We start from the raw sequence: 23,093 nt of genomic DNA on the forward strand, positions 1-23,093 counted from the left end.
GGGGTGTTATAGTGACGGTCAATTCCACTATTCGTTGTTAAAAGAGCAGCTCAAGAGTTGGCGGTGGGTGGTGATGACTAGCTGCCTTCCCTCTAGTCTTACACTGCTAAATTAGGGACGGCTAACACAGATAGACCTCGAGTAGCTTTATGCGAAATTACAAAAACCAAAAAACCAACCAAAACTTAAAAAAAAAAAATGTATATACAAGGTAGTCCAAACTGTCATCAAATACTTTTAGAATTTATCTATTCCATTATTACATACGTTTGCGTTAACAATATTGCAAAGTTGAAAGAGACACTGTCATGAAATAACGTTTCTATGCATGTTCGAGACCTATTACATTTAGCCCAAATCAGTGAAATCTTAAAGGGAAAAAAGCAAGTCAACACCACCCACCGCCAACTATTGGGCAACTATTTTATCAACGGATTGACCGCCATAGTTTATCGCCCCCACAGCTGAAATGGCAAGTATGTTTTGTGGGAATTTATATAATAGTGCCCAGTTCACGACATCGTTATCATAAACGTATATGACGATGCAATAGGTCAGTTTTAATAAGAGTATATTAAAGCATCATAAATTATGTAGTTAAATAAACATACTTGTCGGTGGAATAAGTAAGTTTAGAGAGGTTTTTTTCATCATGGGAGTTATTTGTGTGTGTGTTTTTCTTATAGCAAAGCCACATCGGGCTATCTGCTGAGCCCATCGGGGAGAATCGAACCCCTGAGTTTAGCGTTGTAAATCCGTAGACATACCGCCGTACTAGCGGTGGCCATTAGGAGTTGTTACTGCCCCGTTTTTGTAGCGATTTAATACATTTAATATTAATATATATATATATATTTAATATATTTATATGCACCAGAATCATAATAATTTTGGACCACCCTGTACAAGTTGGTCGCAAGGTGAAAGTGAAAAACACGTCATAAAATTCTTTGCAATTTTCAAAATCTTTTTGTGTTATGTTTGAAGAAAAACCTCTAAAGAAAATACTTAGATGAATGTCTTTCATTTAAATTTTTTCTCTCACACACAGACAACCCAAATTCTAACTTTTAAACCAAAAGTATTTTGTTTGTTTCTTTGTTATCGAATTTCGTGCAAAGCTACACCAGAGATATCTGCGTTAGCCGTCCCTAATTTATCAGTGTAAGACTAGAGGAAACGCAGCTAATCACCACTACTGACTTTCGCCAAAGAAAAGTGGGATTGTCCGTCACATAACACCCCCAATGCTGAAAGGGATTCGTACCCGTGACCTTCATATTAGGAGACGAGCACCCAAACAACCTGGCCTTGCTGGTTCTTAAACGAAAAGTAATTTTATTTTCATTAAAATGTTAATACCCATACCAGTCATCTTGAGAATACATTTTTATTTCAAGTAAGTTTCTCGTCATCACGAAAATTATTAATGATATCTATGGCTAGTTTTAAATGGTCTTAATTTTCTTTTTATTTATAATGTAAATCTGAAGACTCAAAAATCTAAAAATCAGGTTTATATATTCGCAGTGGACAGAGAGCAAATAGCGCTTTACGTTCAACAACAAACAAGCGCGGGATTTCTATAGAGAACGCTTTATTCGTAAGATGACGGTTATGTAAAGCGGATTAAAAAGGATTTGAGTTTTTCGTCAAACGTTTCAAGACGGTGGGTGTAACATCTGATGCTTTAAACTTAGACCACTTGGACGAAGAACAAAACAAACATTTTACTAACTTTATTTTATAATTAGTTGTTTTCAAGAAATTTCCATTGGATTATCCACGTTTTTGACAACAACTATACATTTAATATTTACCATATTTTCTCGACAGCACTCAATGAATCTTGTTCAGCGATACCACCTCTCAAACCCATGATCTTTCGAAAGAAGAGGGTGGATCTGGCCTAGTGGCTGGCATGCTTGGACTGTGTCCAAAAATTAACTATTCGCAGCTCGTTTGTAAACCTATTTTAATAAAAAAAAATAGCCACAGAGTTACAAAGGAGAAAATATTTAATTCGCAGATTCATATACAATTTTTGTTTGTAATTACGTACAAAGAAACGCAATATGTTCTGCCCATCATGAGTATCAAAACCGGTTTCTCGCGTCGGAAGACGGCAAATATATATGACCTGCCACTGAAGGGTTTGGAATTTCTTGCAGTACTTACGCGCTTCATATTTCTTTAATTCAATGTTTCGGGTCATCTTCCCTTTTTCATATAGTAAAACCATACACAGCTAGGGGCGTGTAAGTGTTCCAGGTTTAGAACATGAATGACATGCAAGGTGAGTGGCCGCATATCAAAAATATATGTATTATGTAATGATAAAATATACAGCACGAAAGAAGCTCATAAATATTGGCCCTAATTTGTTAAACGCGGGTCCTTATTAACGTGTACAAATAATTAAAAACCTATGACTTTGTAATACGGGTTAGATCTTCACTTAGTTTGTATAATCCTTTATCCAGGGTTTGTAACCCTCTTATCTACGATGTTCAGACCAGCGTTATTTTCATAGCAACATTCTTTGGAATGTTATATTGTTAAAAGAAAATCGTGAGTTTTCTTTCAGACATATAACAATTTCGTCATCTTACAATACAGGTGTGTGGCCTGTGATGGCCAGGTGGGTGAAGGCATTCGACTCTTAATCTGAGGGTCGCGGGTTCGAATACCCGTCGCACCAAACATGCTCGCCATTTCAGCTGTGGGGGCGTTATAATGTTACGGTCAATCCCACTATTCGTTGGTAAAAGAGTAGCCAAAGAGTTGGCAGTGGGTGGTGATGACTAGCTGCCTTTCCTCTAGTCTTACACTGCTACACTAGGGACGGATAGTTCTCGAGTAGCTTCGCCCGAAATTCAAAATAAACGGTACAGGTGTCAAACTACCCCATACTGATGTAATTGCTATAGTCGATATTTCAACATAATTATTTCCATGTAATCGGGTATCAAACACAGTTATCATTTGTCTTCTTTATTTTAGTTATTAAGATTCATATCTTTGCAGGTATACAACGGTTATTCAGGGTTTTTACGACCCTTATCGGTATAGTATTACTCAACAGGAAATTTTACCACATGCTTGTTACATTGCTTTAACGTTTTGTTCTGAACAAACAGATTCATTAATTATCAAAACTATTAATAATTATTGTTTAGATTACGTTGTCAGTGATTGAATCATTTTTAAAACAAATGCAATTTCTGGCAGTGGCACAACAACACAGCCATTAAATTAATTCAGTTTCTACACATTATTTAGGGCAAGTCTAAAAGCTGGCTTTACGAATGAGTCTATCTTTAACTTAATTTATTTGTTCAAGAAATCTCAGAAAATTTCGTGTATCAATTTTTATGAAGGACCAGGAATAAAACAAGCAAAATTTCAAGTTTTGTTATTTATAATAAATATGCAACATAATATTATTTTTGTTCAAGTAAATACACTTTATATTTGTTACTTTAATATTTTAATAATGTACCCTTAATTAACATACTTTGCTTTGTTTTCAGTTAAGCACAAATCTTCACAATGGACCATCTGTGCTGTGCTCACCAAGGGTATATGAACTCAGTTTCTAGAATTGTAAGTCAGAGACGTACAGTTGTGCCACTGGGAACAAATTAATATTCTTTGCCAAGGCAAACACACTGAGCCATTATTCCATCTCTCCATACACTGAACCTTCACAAAACAAATAGAATATTCGTTTCAAGTGTAAATCCCAACTAATGAAATTGACTATTCCAAGGACGTAAGTAAACAGTCTGCACAGCGATCAAGTCAGTACTGTGTTATTGTATTGTTGTATCCAAGGTTAACAAATTGTGTATTAACACTGAAACCACAAGTACATTAGGCTTAAGTGTATATTTTGTACGTATGATAAAATTATATTTATCAAAATATATACAAATAAATAAGCAGTTCCCTATTATACCAGTAACACATGTACAAGAAAGTACTAGAGTTACGGAAAATGTCTACAACTATAGCTCTAAAACAGCACTGATGAACAGCAAGACAGCCAGCATGAAAGATCAAGGAAGGGTTAAGTACTGCATACTTAAAAATCAGGTTCAAATTACACCAGTCAACAAGGATTTAAATCGAATATTGTATCTTGAACTCCTTTCACCTTTTCCTTTACATTATAGCCAGTCATATTTTTGATCCTGTCAAGCTTCTACTGACAAACACGTATTTTTAAAAGTTATTTTATATGAGACTGTCATCCTTGTTCCAGTACCATTTAAACCAAATGAATTTAAATATTCTCAGATTTCCACATCTTTTCCATGAACTGCTCTACAAAATCAATAATTACCAGCTACTGTTTCTTCTTATTTGAAGGAAACACTGAAAAATGTATTAATTCCTGCTGAACTTAAGAGCCTTTAGAAATTACCATAAACAAAGTTAGAAAATGTTGAAAGTTACCAAATTGTTGGGAGAATAAAAAAAATCACCACTTTCTGATAACTATCACTAGGATACATTTGCACTGACTCCAAGACCACATTACCATGAATGTTGGAAAGTCTCTGTCATTGGGGATGTGAAGTTTTAAATAAATACCTTTTATTAATACAATTATATCTTACAGAGCTCAATCCAGATTTTCTGTCATTTAAAACCTTTGACATGTGGCATTGTAATAAGATGCATTTAAATTCTTACATAAACCATAATTTTCTTTGTTTTGTTTACTATTTACCACAAAGATATATAAAAAGTTATCTATTGAATACACACCATAGATATTGAAACCCAATTTTTAGCATTACAAGTCCTCCGACTTAGTGCCATGATTAATATAAATAAGCTACTGTAATTCATCAGTTGGTATCCGAGTTTTATAACTTTTAATTGCAAGTTTCTCAATTTTATTTTCATATTGTTTTCACCTGGCATGCTGAGTATGTTTTCTTTAAGAATATGATACATTATTATGTTAATTAAAACATTTGTAATTAAGAAACCAATACCAGATATATATTTTACTCTGAGTAAATACTACTGTATATTTTATGATAGAACAGTATCAAGTAAACATTCTGGTACTGAAACAACATGGAAGGTAATTTGGTTATTAACAAATTTATATTAATTAAAAAATATCCTGTTAAATATAAACTTGTCACAACTCACATTACAGAATATAACAAGTATGACAGACATATGACAACATACATAAATTTTATTTTTAATAAAGAACAAATCAACATAATATTCAAAACTGTCTAAAACAGAAAAGATACTTGCTTTGAATATATTTAAACAGTTATAACAGCAATAAAAAATAAACTTTCAATATTTTTAGATTTGTCCACATGAAAGATAAATATCAATAGATTGTGTATTAACAGTGAAATCACAAGTACGTTAGGCTTTTGTCTAAACAAAGAAAAAGTACTTGCCTTCAATATATTTAAAGTTACAACAATAATAAAAAATAAACTTTCAATATTTTTAGGTATGTCCACATCAAAAAATTGTGTATTAACACTGAAAATACAAATACATTTGGTTTTAGTTTATATTCTGTAGACCAACATTTCCTAAAATACTCTTAACTATTTTAGTTTTCTGTAACAAAACACTCTTTTAAAAGTTAAATAACTTGCACTGAAGCTTCAGATTCTGTGCTGAAGTTCATGCTTGGCTACAAGAGCTTCTAACAGTTTTAATTTTCCTTTGGCATTCTGTAATATAGAGAGCAATGTCAGTACATAATTTATAATAATTTGTTTTATTATAATAAATATACTACTTCTGGCAAAGAAAAAATGTCTTAGTTATTTATCACAAAAATTTAACTTTTGTTTTTTTATAGTCATCATTTTAATCATTTTTAATTCACAGCTGAGTTCCAGCATAAACTTTATGATGCGTACACACGCACACACACGTAAGAATCAACAAATGTACATAATTGTTATGCATACATATATCCACAAGTACATGCAATATGAAATTTCAGAAAGCAGCATGGAGGGAACAATTACAATACACTAAACTGATATATAGGAAAAAAATTAAGTGTTTGAGTGGAAAATATAAAAAAAATGTGTCTTCTAAAATTGTTCTTTGCTCTTAAAACTTTCAACTCTACACCATGAATTAAAATATTAGCAAGTAGATAGTTTAAATGTAATACTTTATTTAAAAAAAAAAAGTTATGAAATACAATGGTAACTAAGTTTAAATGTTTCAAAATTGTTAAGCCTCAGTATCTAGCCTACAATGTTTCGACAATCATGATTCCATAAGCAAATTTACAATTGCATATCTAATAAGCCTGAAGACTAATTCACGTCTACAAACCTAAATGCATTTACTTTAGTTTTTACTACATCACGTTTTTCATGTTACTTCCAAATACCTAAAGTTCCTGTAAATTTCAGTCAGTTTGTAATACTTATAATGAGTGATTGAGTGTAGTTATGATTAAAAAAACGTGCGAGTTATAAGAACAAGTTATGCCTAAATTTTTTTGACACTGAATATCATGACATGAAACTTTCTTTATAAATAAACAAAAATACACAACTTAAATCGTGTGTAAGAAATGGTATGTTGATGGTCACTAATGAAAACAATAGTTAAATTACAATAAGTATTTTAGCTTCAAGCTATTATTAGTAGTTAAATAAAAATATATAAACATGTTGTAATGGCTACAGAGTTTTATATCCTTTAATATTAGGGAAACTTAGTATTTAAAAAAAACAAACAACTTTTCTATTTAATTTACTTTGCAACTCTAGTCGAGAATGATTTTTGTAATAAAATGATATGTTCAAAAATAAATTTAATATAACTAAAAGTGAATAACTTAACCCTTTTCATGAAATCTGTTTTCTTGTACTTTAAAAGTCAGGGCATATGATATCACTAAATCATAAAACATTTTCTCTAATCTTACCACTCAAGTCACTTACACAAAAATACTATAACCAAAATGTTCAGATTAAAACTTTTGTTAAAAATGATTATTATACATTTTAGATAAAGTAATACAAAATCAAATAATCAGTCTTTATCTCTATTTTCTTGGCCTGTATTTCAGATAAGATGTTTAAGGATAGTTATTTTTTTTAAGGATGTTAATAACAAAATGACCAATATACTAAACACTAACTGGAAAAAGCTAATTGTAATTACCTTGTATTCACTGTATATGGGCTCCACTGCAATTCTGTCTTCTTTTTGTGCTTTTCTGACAAAGACACATCAATTGAATAAAAACAATGGATATCAAGTAACTTAACCACATGCATTAAAGCATCAAACAGAACCAATGTTACTCAGAAACTTTTAAAATAAAAATTCAAAAACTAAATTTTCTTTAAAGTTATATATAATCTAAACAAGGATTAAAAAGCAAATCTGAGTAAATTTTTATAAAACATACAAGAACTAAACTTCACAATGACAGCAAAAATGACCCAACACAGTTTTCACTTGCACTTTTATTAGAGTGAAGAGGTGTTTAAAAGCTGAATTTTCTTCAGTAAGTGGTACAGTTGATGGTATGCCAAGTTTACTCACTTCTCACTCAGGGAATAATTCTTTTATCCACTACTCTTTTAGCATCCACCAAGGCAATGCCTGGCTTGGATAACAACCAACAAAATGGTCAATTAACTCAATTTTGCCTATAGTCAAACTTTGAAATAAAAAGCTAAACTACTTTCTTTAAACCACTTATCATGGACAGAAACTTCACCAAACTTCAAGTTTTCATGTAGAATATGAAGTTTAATTGTACATTTTCTTCTTAGAGCATAATCAAACAGTTGTAATGTATACACATTCCTGTTCTGACGAAACACCTTCCACTGGAAGGGAATCATCTCAAAATAATATAATACATTGTATTATATTAAATAAAAATGAGCACTAGCTAGAGTTTTGTGCTTAAATCTGATGTAATATTTCAGTTCTATCACAGAACCAACTCCATAAACTTTAAGGTACTAGCTATAATAAAAAGTATTTCTAGAATACAGCTCTATTTATTGTACTTGTGTATTAATTCAGGTGAAAACTGGTCTGTCTGGAACTTGAGCCCTCACAGATTAGTTAATGTTTTACTGAGATCAGGCCTAGATCAAACAAGATTGCTCTTCATCTATTTCACATCATTACATGAGCAACCAGTTTGGTTTCGGATGCAATTTAAATAAACAACTTATTATAAATGTATGAAATATTTAAAAACAAACTGTTATGAAAAACAAGTGTCACATCTGAAATAAATACCAATTTCATTATTCTATGACTAGTATATATATACACTGAGATAATGTTCCTAATTGTCATGCAATACTGCATTCTATAGATATCATCCATACCGACTTCTGTTGAAGGTTTGTAACCACATTCTAAGCCTTTTACATAGGCAAAGGTTACACACTGTGGACTTCATTCTTAAGTTTCAAGATAGCATTGTATGCATTCCTGTATGGACTTTTAGGTGGCTAACATACTCTAACAGGTAATTCAGAACCTTGTACAAACAAGCTTGTGTTAGCTTATATTTGTATGTAAACTGATGATTACTGGCATACATTACACAGCATTTTCCCTGACTGTACGTACGTACACACACGTGCGTGCACGTGTGTGGAGGAAGGGCTTCCACACATACCAGTCTTCCACTCATGGTCTCTTTTGTCTTGGAAGAAATCTTCACCTTAGCAGCCACAACAATAAGTTTTAATCCAACTATTTTAATGACGAATATATTTGTAAATAATAATTTATGTCTTCACCAGCATCTTTTTTTTTGCATTTGTAACTTTAATGTACAAGTTGTGTTTATTCTTCACTGTCTTGGATCTGCATTTACAAGAATACTTTAAACTTATTTTGCAGATACAGCTGTATCTGAATACAACACAAGTTATTTTGTGAAAAATGAGATATGGTATTAATGTTCAAAATAATGTTAGAATACTTTAAACTTATTTTTCAGATACAGCTGTATCTGAATACAACACAAGTTATTTTGTGAAAAATGAGATGTGGTATTAATGTTCAAAATAATGTTAGAATACTTTAAACTTATTTTTCAGATACAGCTGTATCTAAATACAACACAAGTTATTTTGTGAAAAATGAGATGTGGTATTAATGTTCAAAATAATGTTATATTTGTATATATGCCCATAGCTGCCAGTCTGCAAGATAAACACAAATAGTTAATATTGGTCAGGAGACAGAATAATGATCCTCACAATTAACAAGGAGGAAAATATGTAATAATCCAGTTTGAGTTTCTGCTTGAAGCTTTGGCACTATTGCTTAGTTGGTAGTCTCAAATTACAAGAGTGAGGCAGGAATCCTGGCTTCAACCTCTATTCAAGAAGGTACTTTTCACCTGTTTTTCGTTATTACAATCCTTTTAAAAGTTAGCTTTTAAACCTTAATTGTACAATCATACAGAAAATTAGTTTGCTTGAAAAAGTTGTAATATTCAATGTTCATTTATTAATTAATAAGGAAAAGAGTTTGAGTGTTAGAGTTTTCCATTTCCAAAAATAAGTTTGTTATTATTAATAATTATTTAAATATTTTTTTTAATTAATTTTCTTTTTATGCTGGGGTCCACTCAGACCCCAGAGAAGTGATTATGTAATTTTTTATTTCTTTTATACATTTTTTAATTTTTACAGAAGAGTAATGAAAGGTTAAAGTTGTATCAAAGCTACTTTCTATGTTTAAACATTACAAAAATTTTAAGTTTTTTAAAACTGATTCAAACTAGTGTTTCTACATTATCAAAATATGTAATGAAGTCACGTTATTACCAATTATTTAACTTGGGATTGCTATTTATTAAATTAGACTTATAATTTTAATTTTGTTTAGAGAAAGTTCAAATCCTTTATGAAATTATTCTTGGTTTAGTTGAAGAAACAAGGTTATGTTATGTATTAAATGAGTAATTGTCAAGTCAGTTATTTAAAATGATATTAACCTGAAATGATCAATACCTTGAACAGACAAAGCAGTGTTACTAATTAAGAAAATTAATGTATTTAGAAATTTTCTCATATATACATGTGCACTTTGTTTTAAGTACAATTTCAACAGAAAAGAAAGACTATCAGCAACCGTTATGGTTTTGTTTTTATATGCAAATGGTTTGGTTTGTTTTGAATTTTGCACAAAGCTGCACGAGGGCTATCAGCGCTAGCTGTCCCTAATCTAGCAGTGTAAGACTAGAGGGAAGGCAGCTAGTCATCACCACCCACTGTCAACTCTTGGGCTACTCTTTTACCAACAAACAGTGGGACTGACCATCACATTATAAAGCCCCCATGGCTGAAAGGGTGAGCATGTGTGGTGTAATGGGGATTCAAACTCGTGACCTTCGGATTACAAGCTGAGTGCCTTAACTACCTGGCCATGTAGGGCCACATACAAATGACTGGCAGCTATTGGTTATCACCAAAAAGAGGCACTTTAGCATAAGATGATTGAACTAATACCTCATGGATACAGGAAAAAAAAAATTGCATCTGAAAATGTTATTTTTTTTGTTTTTTTACTTGAAAACTGTACTACATACATACCCCTGAAAATTAAAATAAAACTAGAAGCAATTATATATGTTAAGAAAACAAAGATTATATATAACTTATTTGTATCCATAGGTGAATCTTATTGATGTTTTGGTTATATATATGTTAGTGTACTTTAATTAATATTGGAATGTAATCTTACTTTCCATTTTTATGTTGGAACCCGTCTTCAAATTCATGTAGAATCTTCCTTAATCTTCGTTTCTCAACTCTTGTTTGCCTTTGTCGTTGAATCAATTCAGATCTAAGTTTTAAATTGTCAGGTAAATATAAATTAAAATACTTACCCATTTCCATATTTATTTAAAAGCCTAACATGGCATTAATTGTTTTTATAAACTCATAGTTAAATGGTTTGGAACAAGTATAAACTCTATTAGAGCAGAGATGCCAACTATTTCAAATGACTGAGCGTAATGATTGTAGACAGAGCCCTTTCACAGTTTTAGTCCTTTTAGATTTGCCAGAAACAAGACAATCTGGTGAACGAGGCCTCTTTTTTCCATCTTGTGAATGATTGCATTGGTGTTTATATGCTGCTTAGAAAACGAAAAATACCCATCTACGCGAGCACTGATTGGCTGACAAGCACTGATGACATAACTATGGATTCCCCCACGTACCCAGTATGGAAAAGCACTGCACTCAAACTATTGGTAAATGTCAAAGATACAAATATTTTTTATTATTTCAAGCACAAACATGATTATCGCAAGTAACCATTTGGACTATATCTTTTATTTATTATCAAAATTTATTTGTATCTCACTAGAAGTTTTCTTTTCACCCCTTTCAAGCCCTGGGGGGACAATTTATCACTTTATTGTATAGGCCTATATGATATATAATAATTTGGGAGTTGAAACAAGTTGTAATATTTGTCTGTATGAGCGTATAGTTGTAATATATACACCAAAATCGTAATGATCATGCTGAAATCATAATGGTTGGCATCTCTGTTAGAGCAGTGGCAACTTTCTCATGAATTGTTTCATAAAGCCAATGTATACTGAAAAGTACATGTAAGAACTTAATCTTAATGTTCACAAACCCTCTAAGACTAATTATAATACCACAGCTATACTAGGGCCTTAATCAAAAAAGTAACACAAAGACAAGACACCACTCACAAAGATAACTCATGAAGATTGGAATTTTTGATATCTGATACCACAAATTCCTCTGTTGGTTTGGGTACATCACTGACTCCATGATCAATGACACAAATATGATCTTTTTCAGGCAACAAGTTTGAAGTGAATGTTTCTGTAACACTTGATTTATTTCCTTTCATCTGGTCCTGGAATAATAAATACATAAACTATATTCACAGTAAAGTTAGTGATTATAAATGTTAACTTGACAAGTGGAGGGTTTCATAAGCATAACAATGATACTATAAAAAATATGTATATTTAACAGTAGTACACACAGAAGTACAAAGAGCATAGAAAGAATAAACTTTAAAAAATTGTATTGTTCTAACTTTGGAACAATTTATTAAATATTTCAAGTCTTTAAAAACAGTGGTGGTAATCTGAAAATTCACAGTAGTTTTCTATTGCTTTTAATAAAAATACAATTTCAATAAAGAAATAAATTTTTGTCCTTCAGTTATACATCCAATAGGGTATAAGCACACTTTCATATGTACTGTTACATCACCATCTGCAATTTATGATTACACGCTTACTGAGGTGAAACATCTCTCTGGAGATGTAAAGTTCATGGCAACATTTTCCAAAATTGGTTGCAGCTCTGTTGCACTTTCTTTAGCCACAGAATTTTCAAAGTAATTAACTCTGCCAATCGGTCGTTTAACACTGCAATAATGATCATACAGAGGATGCATCATCTCTCGGTGAATCTTTGTAGCTGGTTGTCCATAAATTTTTTCACATATCAAAAGTTCTTTCTGAGCAGCTACCTTTTCCTCCAGCATTTGATCTTTTGTCATATCCTAGGGAATATTGTATCTAAATTTAAGAATTATATAAAATACTAGGATACTTATTTATATATTTTTTATACAGAAAATTAAACAGGCTTATTCCATCATAAGTGATTTATCAGATGACAGTTCTTGCCTAGTGTTAAACATTATGTTGTAACCAGATTGAAAGTTAACTATAAAAAATTACTGTACCTACATAGTGTTCACACCCTATGTTTTTACCACAAAGGTACATAGCCTGCAAGGATAAAGTGATAAATAGATATTTTTTAAAGTTGAATTTACAAGTGGTATGTATTAAAATGTTTAGCTACACCATTAGTTCGTATTCTCAATTCTTCTATTTTACTGTGTCAATTCCAAATGATCTTGTTATCAAAATACTTTAAATATAGTTATTATGTTTCAAACATAAGAAGTTATAGTAAAAGTGAATCATCTATCTATGTAACTTGTATGGGTCAATGACTGTGACCATTGCAAATGAATCAATTTTTTTGCATTGTTCTGAACTATAAAATATTAAGTTTGTTGTATAACTTATGATAAATATTCAAAAATCATAGATATGAAAAACACTTTGAAAAAACACATCACAGGCGTTCCTCCAGGAGTTAAGTCTATTTGCTGCTACGTAAAAAATAAACATACATTAAACTGTGAAATGTTACTAACCTGTAAGAAACTAAATGAAATATATATTTATATAATATTTAAGTGTCTTCTGCTGGTTTTATTTAATCTGTTAATATTCACTTCTGACTGGAGCAAGCTAACTAACTACTTATGACAAAACCACAGTTCAATGTAATTACATGAAGTAATAAGTATAGCTAATTGATCATACTTTATATTTTTTATTTATCATAACAATATTAGTGGCCCAATTCTTAATATCTCAAGATTCAGCCAGCTTAAGAGATTTAGGTTAGTCCTACATGCATATGCTGACCAAACAATATAAAGGAAACTTTTACAAAATAATAAATAAAACTAAAAAATAATAACATCATATCTATATATTAAACATGCTAGAGAAGTGTACACAAGGTTGCACATTACTATAACAACCCACAAGCTCAAGATTGCAGTTCTATTTCAATTGGAGCACTTCTGCAGCATTCCAGTTACTCTTCAGCCAATGACAACTAAACTCTAACAGATTAATAGTTTTCAATATATTTCATACTTTTTAACGTAATATTTAGAAAATAGATTGGCTACTGAAATTTTGTTATATTACTTACAAGCTTAGGAGAAATTTTAAATAAATAGGTATTATAAATATACATGTACACAAACAAAACTACTATTTACTTCAATAGCATCTGGTCTATTAGCAAAAGGTTTATCTTCTTACAAATTTATTGTGGTTTTATCCAGAAATATTCTACTGAATGTTTAAAACTTTCATCTGACCAGTTGCCATGACTCACATTGCAGACCTTCCTAATACAGTCTGTGGAAGTAGAGTCAATGCAATCTTGTTCCAACTGCTGTTCCTCCTTCAAATCTATGGAAACAAATCTACTATACTTTTACAATTTTAATAGCTGACAAGATTAAAAGGTGTGTAATAACTCAGCACTTAAATTGTTCCAAATCAGAAACAAAATAAATTACTACAAAATACAAATGTTCCTTTCCTCGACAATCAGCAGTTAGTTGCAAATATTGGAAGTAGTCTGTCATTCTGATAATAGATATACTGAACGTGTAACTCTAATAAAATCACAATTATAAATTGGTTACTAATATTCACTGCTTCACAAACACACTTCTAAAGTAACAAAATTTATTACAAGAGAAATCTATTTCACATGTTACTGTCTAAAATAAACAATAAATGATACTCCATGATGATGAGAAACCCACATGAGGTAAAAACGTATTCTAAAGACAGATGGTACAAATATCAAAACTTTAATTGAAATAAAGTACAGTACAATGTTTCTACTTTCTCAGGTCATCTTCAGGTTAGCAAAGAAAGTTTGCAACTGTTTCTAACAAAAGTTTTAATACCTATACCAGCTGTCTTTAGAATACAATCAGTAATAGTGCTTGAGGAAATCAATGTTAAATAAATAATTTTGAATTTGTAATATATAAAATGGATTAAACCAGTTGTGCTCATTTGCAAAGTAAATACCTGCAAACACTCACTTCTACAGGTACATTATGATATTTATCCAATAAAAACATTCCTTAAAAGTGAGCATTAAAAAAAAAATCCTTTACTTACCCCTTAGTTCTTTTCGTAATTTGGCAAGTTCTGTTATCACCTTTTTTATTTCACAATCTTTCATTTTGTCAACAAGAGAGGGCTGTTGAAATATAAATAAGAACAACTGAATTACAATAGCAATTCTGAATTTAATGAGAGATGCTTTTAAAATACAAGAATTTGTTTGTTTCAAGTTAAGCGCAAGCTACACAATGAACTATCTATGCTCTGCCCACCAAATATATCAAAACTTGACAAAAAAGCATTGCATGTCTCCAGATATACTACTGGTGGCACTAGGGTGGGTGGGCTGTGATATCATTATACAATAAAGGAACTCTTGCTTATATGTATGATACTAGAAAAACTTATAATTACTTGATGTGCAACCTCACAAATGTTTCATCCTGTGTGCATCTGGATTTGCATAAGGGGTTACAATTTTCCTATTTTTGTCTCCATTTTCCAAAATTGGAGAACTTTTTTCTCTCCATTTGACATACAGGAAATAACCGAGCAGCTGAATTTGTTGTGCATAGTGGAGCAAAACAAAAATGAAGAGGTCACACACAGGATCAACATTACAGAGTTATAAAGCAATGAATAGCATCAGAAACAGTTCTGTATTATCAGTTTTTCAAGTATCTACCAATTTTTCAAGCAAAAAACTGTTATTTACAATATTCTTTACTTTATTCAATTTATACTGTCTTCACTTTTACATGATTTATTATACCCTTCTAACTTATGTCCTTCCTTGAGAAAACTAATATTCTGGAAAATAATTTTTTTTCAGGACCTCAAAAAGAAAACAAAAAGTGAACACCACCAAATGAATGGTGTTCGATAAAGTAAGATGCAAGCTCTTAGGAATCTTGGTAAGTATTACCATTAATTAGCACAGTGCTATGCACATTTCTCACTAGTAGATAAGTAAATGTATTTTGTCCTCTGGACAAATTAAAAAAAAAAAGAATTCAACAGAGATTACTATACCAGGTTGCAAATCCCTCATAGCCAACGTGCACTGTCATCTCTACAAATTGCTAGGACCAAAGGGGGCACTGGTGCTATGGGTAATCGGCTAGCATCAGTAATGTACTATCTATTGTGAGACACAAATTAAATGGAAAATTGGCTTAGATTCTAGTTTTTACAGCCAATGCATACTTTATACTATTATATCACAATAGAATTCACTTTAAAAACACCAAAATGTGCACTGATATACTCACTCTAAAACAGTGATCTGCTTCAAAGGTTTCTTCAAAATGTCTGATTTTCTTTTTTAGACCTAAAAAGATCAATGTATTTGAACTACTAACCAAAATCATACACTGCAAAGCTAATTTCATCAAAAAGATCTGCTATCACGTACTCTACGGTTTTCAATGTCATTTATGATTCTTATGAAATATGTAAACTAACTCCTATTTTATACATTTCTTTGCAGTTACTGCAAAATGACAACTAAATTAACAAAACATCAGCTCTGAATACATTATAAAAATTTATATAAAACAAACTAGGTTTTACAAATCAACTAAAGTCCATAGTAATCAAGAAAAAAACAAGAAAACTTGCACCACAAAAAATGGTGAACTTTATTCTGTTGTTCCATTAAAGTGTAAAATCATACTAGAGGAAGGGAGTTACAAAATTCTTCTTGGTGAAACAATTATATTTACTGATAAACAAGTGTCTTAAAAGGAAACAGTTAGCAAGTATAGCTACATTTAAATGTTAAATGTAATAAAGTACACTGGGCACACACTGTAGCCACAGCTAGCTCAATTTCATTTTTTTTTTTTATCTAAATCTTAACAATATCCAAGTTTTATGCCCTTCCAAACGAATCTGGTTTGATCCAGATTGGGGAACAATCTGGAAACCCAATCACACGTATATTCATCCTCATAGACAATTAGTTCTCTCATGCACAGTACTTAAATATATGAAAATTGATATCTACCCTTGAGAAAATGCATGCATTTGTATATTTGAGAGTTTTGTTATATTGCCTTCATGCATGTTACATGTCTTCACAATTTTCTTACATTGTAATAATGCTATCGTTGTCAATATCTGACTAAGAATACCTATAAATATATTCACTCTGAAGTTATCATGGTCACAACCATGTGGGATTTCTTAGAATAAGCACTGGAAGCTTTGGAATGTGAATTAGGAACTCCACATGTACTTGCTGGTCGAACGAGATATTGATTTGTTTATCTTTTGGAAACTTTCAAAAATTGTCTTTATTTGATAATGTAAGAGTCGGAATGTATAAGATATTTAGTATAGGTTTTAATTCATTGTTTCTATCTTGTTACGATCCTATGTTGAATTGATATGTATATTAAGCTGTAATTTTGTGCTCGTATCAGTAACAATATGGCTTTTGTGTACAATTGTCTTCTATGGGCCTGTAATTCAAATGTGTGTGTGTGTGTGTGTGTGTGTGTTGTGTGTGTGTGTGTGTGTGTGTGTGTGTTAATTCTTGATTGTTACAGTTTCACAGTGTGGATGGTATGAATGTAGTTCATCACATTAAAATCCATTTAAACATCAGTGATCATTGTGTGGGTTCATATGGGGCAACACACACTTTTTACTATCTGGTATGAGTAATTGTTTTGGTTTTGTTTTAAATTTCAGGCAAAGCTACAAGAGGACTGTCTGTGTTAGCCATCTTTAATTTGATAACATAAGACTAGAAGGAAAGCAGCCAGTCATCTACGCTCACCACTGATTCTTAAGCTACTCTTTCACCAACTTATAATGGGATTGGCAATCACATTACAATGACTCAATGGCCAAAAGGGAGAGTATGTTTGGTGGGATGGTAATTTGAACATGCAACCCTCAGATTTCAAGCCAAGAGCTCTAATCAGTTGGTCATGCCCAGCAGTGTGAGTAAATTGTGCTGAAGCATCCATGTACAGATGCATATTTCAAGTAAATAGACAAAACAGAAAACAACAGTAAACAAAACATAAAAGAATCCTCTTAACATCTGAGAAATACAGTCTCAACTATAGGTTTTTGCCAGTTTTCCAAAATCACACAAAAGTAGACACTCACTCGTAAAAACTTAACGTTTTCAGCACCAAGTTTGATTCAACTACAAAAATATTTCACAGATATTTTAATTGCATACAGAACCAAAATTACAACTCATAAATAAAAAGAAGCATAGAACTGTAATGAACCACAGGATAGGATTATGTTAAATAGTACATTTATTCATAAAATTTGCTGTAAAGAAGAATACCTTCTTTGTAATAAAAGTACTTTAATTCACTCACTGTGTATCTTTTTTGTCAAATGTTTAATTGAACATGAGATACTATCTTTTTTTCTGCATATCCTGGAAAATCATAAAAAATAGAAACACATCTTGTTAAGAATTTTTGTGCAATAAAAATGTCCAATTGAAACACAATACTGTGGATTTATTTCTCACAATTTGAGCAATAATATGAAATTACTAAATTATAATTATGACCACTGTAAAACAGATCACTTTTTGTTAATTCTTAATCAACTGTATTAAAACACGTATTAACAACACATTTTAAAAACATCTGAAATTGCACAAAAACAAGCAAGATAAAAACAAACATACATTATAAGTAAACCTAACAGTAGAGATAACTCTATTTCCATGTAATCATTAATTTTATGGTAGTTTTACACTTAACTGTATAAAATTATTGCATAAGAGTAAAATAACAATGGAATATTCTATTAAATTTCACATTAATTTATTTAAATAACTCTTAACCAATGTTACTGAATTCAGTGTTATGGAATCCATAATAATTTTCAGCAGCATCCTTTCATTAAATAACACTAGCACGATATTAAGAGAAAACAATGTTTTGTGGAAGTGCCAATTTAAAGAAACCAGGAGCTCTATGACTGAGTGATGTCAAACAAGAGAGGTAGGCATTGTGAAACCTTAAACATAATTAGCTGTTGAGTCAAACAAGCATTTTTAAGGTCAACTTTCTATTACGACAATAACTTAAACATCAAGTCTTTTTTTAAAACAGAAAAATGTCTATAAGTTAATGTAGGTTTCATCTTTCTTTTCCTACCTTTTTTCACAAGTATGTTGCTCCTTAGGCAAAGATGGGGGTATACTGGGATCAGTCGACCTAACATACAGCAAAGATAAAGTTTCTACACATGTAATACTCAACTGCAGGAAACATGATGCATTTTAAATAGAGTATTGCATATATTTAAGAAAACTGTCACCAAGTTGCCTGTTGCTAGTTGAAATGAAGACAATCACAATTTTAATTGTCAATTGATACAACAACAACAATAATGAAAAACAATGTGCTTAAGTAAAAATAAAAACAATATTTTGAAAATCTTGCAAATAAATTAAAAAAACATAAATAATCATTATTGTGCTTTCTTAATTAGATTTTAAGTAAATCTCGCTCAGCCTACATATTTTCAAAAGTTCTTGGTATGTTGGCATATTTCAGTCACTTTTGTCTAATATTACATAATTTTACAATAATTTACTTATGAAAATATTTGTTGCTTTTCAGACATTTTACGTATTAAAGTTCATCACTATCTATACTCATAATAAATCTTATTGATTGCATTAATTTAATTATATATGCACACACACATTTATTGTTTTAATAAATCTCCAACAACAATAAAGCAAAAGTTATTATTATATATAAATATTTATAGTCCCCTTTCAATATAGAAAATGTGCATTTTACAATATCAGCTCTAAACTACAGGATTTATTACAAGAAATAAAAAAAACAACAACAGACATGCTGAAACTTATCCTCACCCTAAATATGGCAGACAGGTGCCAGCACTTGGAGACAGAGATGCTTCACATGAACTGGAAGAAAACATATTTATGATTTGGTAAACTAAGAATGACTTAGACTTCCCTAAACAAATCTTTTAAATGTAACCAAAATTCAAGATACAAATATTGCATAAGCTCGTAGTAAAAAAACCACCAAAAAACCTGATATAATCAGTAATTGTATAATGTTGTTAAGAAACATGCTGACATCTCAAATCCACAATCAAAGCAAATACAACACTGAGGAATAAAAACCTAATCAAAGGTGCAGGAATTATTGCAATAAGGATAAAAGCAGTCAGGGATTCTCTTTAAAATTGTTAATTGTCTCTGTCACAAATCTTTCCATTTAAACTAGAAACAGCTTTCACAAACAAAAATTAAACAATTAAAGATATATTTCTTTACATTTATAAAAAGTTAGATAACAGATAATTAGCCATAAAAAATATTTAATAATTTTGTTTATTCCTAAAACCTGCTAAAGTCATTTATACTTTGAATGCAAATTTGAGTGTAATTATACAATTGTTATAAGAGCAATTTAATAAAAAAACATGCTTATTTATTAAAACATTTAACAATACAATTTTTCAGCTGGTTCTTAAGATTTGATTATTTTATTTACCTATAACTTTCACCTCCTCACTCATCAACTGAACTTGTGCATGTATATGTGGTACACATGATATTTTCAGCTAATAAGTTATATACATTACCCATAAAAACTCTTCATTCCGTTATTCTAACTAATTTAATTACATGTTCTATACTTCCCAATTTACTTGACTGTTTTTTCTAATTTACTATTTACTTTATGAATGTACAAATAAAAAATTGTTTTACATTCTACTTTCTGTACTAAAAACTCTATAGCTAAAAGATAACATGACTGAAGTTATATATCAAACTAAATAAATTTACACTGGAGAATTTAGTTTTCAATTGCCACTTTTTGCTGTTTCAAAGGATATAAACTTGTTTATGTTACTGTCATGCTTATCCTAGAAAAACAGTTAGAGAACATAGGTGCACATAGTTTTTCATGGTTATATTTATTGTTCATGGATGTTAACCCTTTTTTGTAAACTTTGTTAGATTTTTGTTCAATTTACTCCTCTACAAATATATGAATGTTTACAACTTTAATATTGAAGTTTAACATGTTTGTAAGTTATACACAAATCTTCATAGTAAATGATCAATATTCTCATGTATTTTAATAAATGACATAATACTTCTTTTCCTTCCATTAATACTATTAGTTGTAATGTTCAAAATACTATTAAATATTTTTATTATTAAATTCATATTTATATATTATTTACATCATTAACTCAGTAAATGGATTTAGGGTAACCTAAACCACTTAAATTGGCTAAGTGTAATAAAATATATTAGGCATAAAGCCAAAATTATTGTTAACAACAAGGTTATCCACCAGATTTTTCATTGCATTGTATTCAATATAGGTTTCAGTTTTCTTCTTTCTTGATTTGTAATATTATGAGCTTCTGTCAGCTTGTTTCATAAAACTAGTTCACTATCACTATAATGATAACTTACTTTTGATCAAAATAAATACTTTCATGTATGATCTATATTTACCTCCTGTTCACTCACAATATTTCACCATGTGAAGGCTTCACTTTTAAGCAAGTATATTTTATCAATTTGGGTTAGTAGTGGTATTTGTTAATCAACTGATTGACAGTACCATTAATTAATTATATTTGTTTTGTATACTGTTCCTTGAATCATAATACATACAACAAACAAGTTAGCATTAAGTGCTGCCAGATAGTTACCTTCCTTGTAGCAAGCAGTTCAGAAATAAAAATAAATAAATTGGCAGTCTGTACAGCAAGCCACAAGCATTCTCATGGAGGGAAGGGGCTAATATTCTCCACTTAAAAATGAGAAAAATAATCATTTCTTTATTCGTTTACTATGAGTATATGAATTTTTATTCACACTACCTTGCTCCCCTTTGAAAAAATGTCTATGGATGTCTATGCTGTGAGACAGTTTCTTATTCTTTAGTCAGATGTTAAAAAAATAAAACCTAAAGAAGAAAGGTTGACAATGGATGCTGCTAATTAATTGTCTCCCCTTGAGTTAGCATTTCAAAACTAATGACATAGGAAGACAGCATTTGCAGTTTTACAATAACAAAGACAGAACAAGCGAGTATGGTGAAAATGGGAATCTAACCCAAGACACTTGAAATTTTAATTAAATGACTGTTGTGTAATAATCAAAAATATTAATACTAAAATATTAGGATATGAATTTTCATATTTATTTTAATTAATGCTACAGTGTTTGTATTATAGCATTCCACATTTAATTAATTTTATGACATGAAATATAAAAAATACCTCATTTATAGTAGACTGAGAAAGTTTATTTTTTTACATGAAAATGTTCTAAATAATAAATAAAGTTCTGAAAAAGTAATTCGTATTTTCTCAGTTTCATAAATTTATAAAGTGATTTCAAAATATGTTAACTTTAAAGGCGACAAAAATACTCTACTGATAATACTTACGTAATTACACAGTAAGAAAAAATATTTTACCATGTTGAAGAAACAAAACAAAACTTGATCATCAACAAATGATAAATTTATTTGATAAAGCAACATGCATTTATCGTAACACTAAACTGATTACACATTTTGCACATGAAAGACAAAGAAACAAAGATGATTTTTATTCATAATCAGTGTTTAATGCTTACTTTGTTCTTTTCAGATAATAAAATGATGGAGAAAGCATAGGATCTTCCAAATCACTCCTTGTAAGTGGCCAACTGTGTCGATGTTCAGAAAGAATGGGTTCTGGAAAAACAAAAAGAGCACAAACCTATTATTTATTTACTATACACCTGAAGTGTTTGGCTGTCACTTAACTTTAGTAATCACATTCAATTTGTAATTAACACACCAAATTTTGGGGAAGTAATCATTTTAAATTTTCTTTTTATTATAATAAATTATGGTAACCCAATGGGTTCAATGCATTTAACACTGATTTAGAAAACTAACCTGCAATTAAATTTGACTTTACCATTTATTAAATAACCCATTTTTCAGAATTTGAATTTTTAAACATAATTAATAGATTTAGTATACTACTAACAACAAACTATTACTTTGTACAGGCGAGTTACTTATAATTTTCAATTTATTTATTTTCACCTATCCATGATTGTCTGTGTGGAGAAGGATATTTTTTCAGATATTTTGGTTATTTGAATGCTGAAATGCCCAATGTAAAGTTTTAACATGTTTGTTACTCAACTGTCTGAATAAACGTGCAACTCAAACTTTTTAAACAGGCATAATTCAAACATAATACAATTATTCAAAAATACATTAATATTCATTTTTTGGGAAAATTGAGGAAATTTCTACAAACTATACTAACAACTTTT

General features: G+C 30.4%; 1 protein-coding gene and 1 long non-coding RNA gene across 8 annotated transcripts in view; one reads left to right on the forward strand and one right to left on the reverse strand.

The window, feature by feature from the left end:
- The first annotated feature begins 3,508 nt into the window (after positions 1-3,508).
- On the forward strand, positions 3,509-22,986 carry LOC143234048 (uncharacterized). Of its 2 annotated transcripts, XR_013018485.1 has the most exons (5): positions 3,509-3,775; positions 10,800-10,879; positions 15,591-15,672; positions 17,456-17,709; positions 22,412-22,986. It is a non-coding gene; the product is annotated as an uncharacterized LOC143234048 (long non-coding RNA). The 2 variants fall into 2 exon arrangements; XR_013018484.1 differs by lacking the exon at positions 10,800-10,879.
- The window catches only part of LOC143234046 (uncharacterized), a 31,893-nt gene continuing 14,006 nt past the window's right edge, over positions 5,207-23,093 (reverse strand). For 5 of the 6 annotated variants that reach the window (XM_076471071.1, XM_076471074.1, XM_076471072.1 and 2 more), the window contains 12 exons: positions 22,398-22,497; positions 19,632-19,685; positions 18,901-18,960; positions 18,106-18,167; positions 16,030-16,088; positions 14,813-14,894; positions 14,007-14,083; positions 12,310-12,576; positions 11,747-11,916; positions 10,759-10,860; positions 7,189-7,243; positions 5,207-5,726 (listed from right to left, as the gene is read on the reverse strand). In XM_076471071.1, the coding sequence (XP_076327186.1) occupies positions 5,658-5,726; positions 7,189-7,243; positions 10,759-10,860; positions 11,747-11,916; positions 12,310-12,576; positions 14,007-14,083; positions 14,813-14,894; positions 16,030-16,088; positions 18,106-18,167; positions 18,901-18,960; positions 19,632-19,685; positions 22,398-22,497 (1,157 nt within the window). In that variant the 3' untranslated portion in view covers positions 5,207-5,657. The remainder of the gene's footprint in view (positions 5,727-7,188; positions 7,244-10,758; positions 10,861-11,746; positions 11,917-12,309; positions 12,577-14,006; positions 14,084-14,812; positions 14,895-16,029; positions 16,089-18,105; positions 18,168-18,900; positions 18,961-19,631; positions 19,686-22,397; positions 22,498-23,093) is intronic. The other variant, XM_076471073.1, reaches the window with a different exon arrangement.

This window comes from Tachypleus tridentatus, chromosome 12 (assembly GCF_004210375.1).
Source record: "Tachypleus tridentatus isolate NWPU-2018 chromosome 12, ASM421037v1, whole genome shotgun sequence".
NCBI classification, from domain to species: Eukaryota; Metazoa; Arthropoda; class Merostomata; order Xiphosura; family Limulidae; genus Tachypleus; species Tachypleus tridentatus.